Below are 7658 nucleotides of genomic sequence, written 5' to 3'. Positions count from 1 at the left end.
TGGAGACGAATTATTTTATTACTTTGACAAGACTAGTACACTTTCTAGAATTGTCATCCTAGTGTTATAATTCACACTCTACATTTCAAGTTCCATGGGATAGAGAGAAATATAGGTCAAATTAAAAGGGTGGATTCATAAAAATTCTAATCACAGTAAAATTAGCAACTTGTCTTTAGTTAATCAAGACCTTTACAAAAAAAAAGAGAAAGAAAAGAAAGAAGAAAGAGAAGTAAAAAAAAGAAGACGATAAAGGAGAAAAGGAAAGAAATGAAAAAGACAAACTGTTTTTGATGTGGTGTCATGTAGATTTGTATGAACATTTAGTCTTGAATGAATAACTTTTAACTTACTTTTCCAGATTATGAAAAACATTAAGTAAGCATGTAACTATGAATTGCGTAGCTACATATTCTCATATTATGCATCTAAAAAATTCAACATTTGATACCTCAATTCCTGACACTTATAAGTATTAAATTTCCAAATATTATGGTGGTATTAGTTATTATTTTGTAAAAATATTATGGTGGTATTTACTTTAATTAGTTATTTTGTTCTTTATTTAATTTTCTTCATTATATAGTAGAGTTTGGTTGTCATTGATTGTTGCAATATAATATGAGCATAGTTATATATATCCTTACTAATTTAAACTCAATGAGTGAACCAATTATATTAGTAGGTATAGAAATTAAATTCTAGCACAAGGAGTACAAGAAAGACATTAGAGTATGAGACTATCAAAATCAATCTACCATCAACACCAAGCTCCCAAGACTAGGGGGAACCCATTACAACAAAACAAACACCTATCAACAACCTGATTCTTTCACTAGCAGCAGACTACAATCTTATAATTATAACAATGTAATAATCAGAATCATATTAATTCTATTCAGATAGATTTTCAACCAATTATCAAACTAACTGCAGATGAATTTAATTTTGCTCAACAGTAAGAACAATTCAAAATCTATCCTACAACATCTTACTTTACAAGGTCTCACATTAATTTTAAGTGCCACAAGAAAGCACTCAAAATTATGTTGGATATCCTAAAAAATGTTTAGACAATATCGATTATACTGATAGACCGCTCCCAATGTGCGAAGCATTTCTAATGAAAACCAATTTACCCAAACCAATGACAGATTGAATGTCAAAAATATTTCATGCTTAAAAATTCACAATGTCAACCTGCACAAGACAGTTTGCATCAAAGTAAAGCTACTACATTCTGCTAAAATCATTGATACCACACCAGATTAATATCCCTGAGAAAAGATGATCAGTTGTTCTTGCACAGGAAAAATCAACTATTGAGAATCATTGGCCCGTAACCGCAATCATTCTTCAAGTTTTATTGACACACTGGCACTAGAGTGTAGAGTCGAGGTTACGCCACTTTCCAATCTCCTCATCCGTAAGTTTTCTGATTCCATTAAGAAAGTTAAATTCTTCATATCTTATTATGTGTCTCATTCTTTTACTCATTGAATATTTGTGGATGCTGCTACGTTTGTAGATCATCATATTCAAAAGGTCTGAAAATTAAAAATAATTTTTTTAATAGTGTCTCCTTTTTAACTTGATATTTATGAATATTTATGAATATTACCATTGTCTTGGCAAGAGCAGTGATTGATGTCCTGGTCACATGATTGGAAATGGCAAATTGAAGCATACACCCAATCTATATAGCTCATTAAAAAAAAGTTAATTTATAATTTAAATTGAAGCATACAACCAATAAATAAATGTTGTAAGTCTGTATTATATTAAAGAGATCATTTCTTTGACGACGTTTATGAGAAAAAACATTTGTATTCATATAAATTAATAACTTTAGTTAATTGCAATAGATTCATTAATGTAACAAAATGTATGAATATTTTCTATGAAACCTTATTCTATGAAAATAAACGTCATTAGAAAAAAAATCAATGAGTTGAATTTATATATGAAATGACATCATTAATAAAGTGAAATTCTTTAAGAAGAATATATGATAAATTAGAGGGTTTTTTTTGTTACCATGGTAAGGGAATGCCCTCCTTCTTCTCTTTTGAATCTCAACACGATCTCCAGGTTTCAAATCATTGAGATTATTATATTCATAATAATCCACAAGAAAAGTTTTAGGTGGTGGCTTTCTCAACCTTTCCCAATCAATATCTCGCTCAACCAATCGTTTTCCCGCGTTTGTGGACCTATAAATTGATAAATTTTTACATATAATTAAGAAAAAAAAAGAAATTTAGAGGATCAGTTCTAGACTTTGTTTTACAATCATAGAAATGTGCATCGTGTTAATTAACAATTTCATTTTATTCACTTTCTACTCAAAACTAAATCCCTATAAAGAATAATAGGAGTTTGCTAGTTATAAAAAAAAATTAACAATACCTTGCTCGAAAGGTGTTTGTTCTAGAATCATAACTCACAAGGGCATCATAGCAGTATAATGTTTTCTTTGTAGCCTGCATGCAAAGTTCCATATAATTATAATAATTTTTAAACCAAATGATAAAAGTAAATGAGATTATACTAAATCCCTATTTAATTTCTAGGGTATCAATTATGTTCTATATACTTCTTATACTCCTACCTAAAATGACAGTAATATATTGTGTCACATTTTTTTCAAAAATATGTTTCATTAATTTCTATGATTATGCACTAACAATATATTATGGACCAACGTAATCGAGTTAAAAAACAATGTGGAAATAATAATTTCTATGATTTGCTTAATGTTTTAATGAACTTGAAATACTATGTATGAGTGAAATGATACTTAATAAATCAGAGTTTTACTAGTAGAAATGAAAAATAATAATATTTAGACTATTTAATGCAATAATAAATTACATAATAGATGTTATAATTTGGTTGATCTTACCTTGTATATTTGAATAGGAAACCAAAAGCGACCAGTCTCAAGGCAAATATACAAAGCCATTTGTGAATGATTTTTAATCAAATCATCCAATGCTCTATTACTTTTCAAATAAGAATGAAGGCGTTGATATGGGTGATCACCACTAATATTTCCATATGACTTACTCTGATTGTGGTGTAAAACCAAACTTTCTTCATTTCTAATTTTACCAATATGATAGTTCCACTCATTGTGAAAGTCTTCTCCTACCAACTTACTCCATTTATGTTCCACATGTTGATTCCATAAATAATCACTTCTACTATTATTCCTCAAGTGAGTACACACATGTGCTACCATGAACAAATCTTTTGGTGAAAGTTGCTTAAGAATGCAATCCAATATCTCATGAGGTAAATTTAAGAAAGAACCCTTACAATCCTCTTGTTTATCCAATTTTGGTGCTGATGATTTTTTTGACGACATTGTGATTTATGGGAAATCCTAATTCAACAACAACCAAAAGATTGAAATAAAATCAAATTATACATTAATAAGAGCCTATACCATATAAGACAAAGAGTAAACAATGATAAATTATAAAGTTTACAAAGAATGATTAAAAATCCATGAACAAACATACAAACACTATGTAGTGTTAATAAATAATGATTAAAAATAAATAATCCAATAAAAGTATCTCTTTCGTATCATATATAGTCAAAATTTATGATGATGCATATTAACTAAACATGTAAAATTTGTAAGGCGATCTTATGATAATGTCAGCTCATTATCAAAAAGTTTAGAGTTGTGCAAAGATTATTTACTGTGCTGGTCGACCTCAGGTCCACACCATTGCGAATATTAGGTATTGTTCACTTTGGGCGTGAGAATACTTACGACTTTATATTTTAGAAATGATACCCTTAGCATTTACTCCCAAGTAATGTGGTACCATTTTTTCCAATCCGAAACAATTCCCCCCCTGTCAAGGCTAAGCAGCATGGTGAAAGGATGTGGCCCTGACCTCTAATACCCCAAGTTCTAAGTATCAATAAGATAGATTAATAGAAAAATCACTAATCTCTAAACCTACAATAAATTTATGAGAGGTTAGTAGAACAATCAATGTGGGCATAGCTTAAGTAAGAAGGATAACATGCTAGTAATTTCACTCAAATAACATGGGAAAACTGTAATTTTCATAAGCGCATCATATAAGGGGAAAGGAACCTCATTTCTCTCATTTTGCACCTTCACTTCTCTTTCATCAATTCTGATTTTTTTAGAGGACTTGGAGTGAGGGAAAGAGGGTCACGAAGGTGGAAAGAAAAAGGAATTTTGTGAGCTCAAGTTCATCCTCCATGGGTGCATGTGTGAAACTTGGTGATCTTGGAAGAAGAACAACGATTAGGTGTATAAATCATCATCGTCATTTTCTTCATCTCTCAATCATCAAAGTTAGAATCTTCACTAAAGGTGTGTTCTTTAGTTAGTTTTAACACCTTGTATGTTAGGTTTTCCTCATGATTCTTGCAGTGTTGCTTTGAGTGAGTAAGAAACTTCCAACTTGTAGATGCATGTTTAGTATGGTATAACTATGAACTTTCATGTGTTGGTTTTTCTATGTCTTGATTCCCCAAGCATGTTACTATATGTTAGGGTTGGATTAAGGGTGAATTGGGGTGCTAAATATGGTGTTAGGACACTAATTTTTTAGAAAAGTTACAGAGTTTCTCGCTTAGTGACATATCGCTTGCTTAATGAGTGTTGTTGATATAAAAATTTATTGTGACACGGAAAATAGCGTATTTTGAGTTTCATAACTCAAAAGGAGATACGGTCAAATGCATTGGAAAGCTAGATCAATAAAATATCTTATGATAATTAAATATCATGCTTGAAGATTGTTTGTGATATACTATGAGTTCATGGTTTGATTTCATATTGCAAGTTAAGTTTGACTGCTCTGCTAACATGTCTAAGTGATGATATTCCTTGTGTTGATTTCTTGAATTGCTGCTTAAATTAAGCTCATAATGTTCAAATATTGTTGCATGTTGATTCTTTCCTATATTGACATGGTTAGAGTATGTATTATTGTGGATTCTGAATTTCTAGACTTAAAATTATTGAAATTGTGTTTTGCTCTGCTAAACTCGCTAAGCGGCCAAAGGGTTCAGTAAGCAAACCTCCATAATTGGGAGAAACAAAATTATGGGAAGTTAACACATAGGGTTGTGGCATGATGGGAATTTCATACTATTCTTCCATTGTGCTTCTCATGTTTTGTATGTTTGGTTCTGTTTTGAACAATCAAAAGTGTGATCAATTATACGACTACAGGTGATGAATGATCCCGAGTTCATATGCATATAATATTTGAGATCCACTCGTATAATTAGTAATGAATGTCTATTTAATTATTCTATGTAATGGTTAATGGTGATGATAAACCATAGGTTGAATAATTATGTGTTCCCTGTGGTGAGGTGTCTCGTTAGTGGACATACTGGTTAGTGGACATACTCATGAAGGAATGAGTATACTACTCTTGTTGATGGGTAGTACGATACGTGGTTTGGGAATTTACCGGAGTATAATTCCACTATTCTCTCTGTCGTAGAAAATGAATGAGAATAAAATCATTTCCTCATTACTTTAAAGTAAGTCCCAATAAGGTTTATAGAATCATCATGATGGTATTTAATTCGTTCTTCTTCATTAGGCAGCGGGCCCGATGTATCATTTGCAATACGATACAATATGTATTACCCACATTTTCCTTCATCTACAAACCATAAAGGATAACATACCATGTATTCACGAGTGGTGGGATGTTGTGTATGCTTCGTTGGTACTACCTTATCAGGGTACGAGTGTGTAGTAAGCATTTGTAGTAGATCAGTATACCATATAGAGCCAAGCACACCCATAAGATGGGTGAACTCAATGAGATTTAGTAATCTCACCCCAATCATGTTGTTTCTCTGGTACATTATAGCAAGTGAAGAACTCGTTATAATGTCTAGGTTAGAGACTTGGGTGATCAGATGGCATGAAAATTGTACCTGATATTTTTCCAATATGCATTTCTTGTAAACATATATGTTGTATATATCCCTAGGTCTAGTTTTCTAATATATACAAATTATCATGTCATTATTTGCTTTTGTATGTACTCAGTACCAAAATTTTAATATCTTACTAATATGATTCTAGACACATATTAGTGGGGTGTTAGACAACCCCTCCTTCTAGCACCAATGTTCAAGTCGACCTAAAGTCTATGCCATTATGGTTGTGAGTTATTGTCCACTTAGGGTGTAATAATCCATTCTACTTTTGTCCTTAAGAAAAGAAGCCATGTTTGGTTGAGCAATGTGGGTGTTGTATATAAACTATCCTTATCCTCGATTCTCAAGCAATGTGAAACTCATTTGGCTAATCCGGAACAATTATTAAAAGACTTATCCTTGGGAGACCTAAATCTCATAGGAGAATATGTCACTATTATGGTGGAATTAATACGAGATCAAAATGGAGGAGTCTCATGTCAACTAATGTTTTACATTATAATCTCTAATTAACAGTAAAAGTTGAGAATGATTATTTTGAATGCCATTTTACAAAATCAGAGATATACTTGTCAATTTTGAAAAGTCATGGGCTATATTGATCCATTCTTACAATTTTGATGTCTAATTTATTACTTTACTTTATTTTCTTATGCACTAAATAAGATTAAATTTATAAACTTTCACAATTTATTTTAACAACAACTTTCACAAAATCTAAATAAAAACATTTATTTATTCAAAAATTCAGATATTACAAAATTTGAAAAATCTCCTTACCTGTTTTTTAGGGTAAATATCACCTTTGTCTACAATTAGATCTCAATATGTTTAAAAAACCTGCAACAACGAAGATATATTACAAAATAGAGAAGCTATATTAGTGTCAATTAATAATAAAATATACAGTATATCACTAGATCTAATATTTTATATCAAACTTAAAGGACATACTTACCAGTACGTTTTTCACAATTGAGATGGTTGAGATGCGATTCCAAAAATTACTCTAATTTTTTATAAAAGAATGAATTTCAGAGGATCTATACTAGAATAAAATTAAGTAGAATAGATGGATGGGTAAGATGGTTGTATTCTAAAATACTAAGAGAAATGAAAATATTGGGTAAAAGGAATAAATCTGAGAAAGACAGGGAAAATATAAAACGGGGAATATGGAGGAAAAAAAAGAAAAAAGGCGAGGTTTATGATATCTTGACAATCTTTAAAAAATATCAAAGAACTTTGCAAGATATACAAGGGTGGAATGGAAGAAGAATTATAAAATTTAGTATTTTAGAGATCTAGGGTTGCAAAAGTAAAGTGCTTAGAAAATATAAAAGACGGAGATGATGGAATAATCGAGAAAATATCGAGATTAGTGATATTTTGGCATTTAAACTTTTTTTGATGAATTTTGTAAGATATATAAGGGTAAATGTAAGTATTTTAGAGATTTAGGGTTTCAAAGGTAAATTTTTTAAGGATGACTCATTGTAGATGAGAAATACAATAAATAAATATATTTTAATTCGTGCCCTCTTTTTATTTGATAATTGTAATTAAATATAATTATTAGATATTATTCTAATTAAATAATACTAATATTAAAATTTAAAATTTTCCCATAGTTTATTTTATTTATTTATTTAAGTATACGAATTTTATTTGAAAATGAACTATTAATTAAAGTT

At 30.2% G+C, this 7658-nt stretch overlaps 1 protein-coding gene across 1 annotated transcript; it reads right to left on the bottom strand.

The window, feature by feature from the left end:
- Positions 1-918: 918 nt before the first annotated feature.
- On the bottom strand, positions 919-6982 carry LOC127126439 (F-box protein At2g26850). The gene is made up of 7 exons (XM_051055369.1): positions 6923-6982; positions 6745-6804; positions 2906-3388; positions 2410-2483; positions 2038-2213; positions 1622-1696; positions 919-1547 (listed from the first exon to the last, which is right to left on the bottom strand). Exons 3-7 carry the CDS (start codon positions 3368-3370, stop codon positions 1381-1383), a joined length of 957 nt encoding a protein of 318 aa, XP_050911326.1. The 5' UTR covers positions 3371-3388; positions 6745-6804; positions 6923-6982; the 3' UTR covers positions 919-1380.
- Positions 6983-7658: the final 676 nt, after the last annotated feature.

This window comes from Lathyrus oleraceus, chromosome 3 (genome assembly GCF_024323335.1).
Source record: "Lathyrus oleraceus cultivar Zhongwan6 chromosome 3, CAAS_Psat_ZW6_1.0, whole genome shotgun sequence".
NCBI lineage: Eukaryota > Viridiplantae > Streptophyta > Magnoliopsida > Fabales > Fabaceae > Lathyrus > Lathyrus oleraceus.
This window is presented reverse-complemented; position numbering and strand designations above follow the sequence as displayed.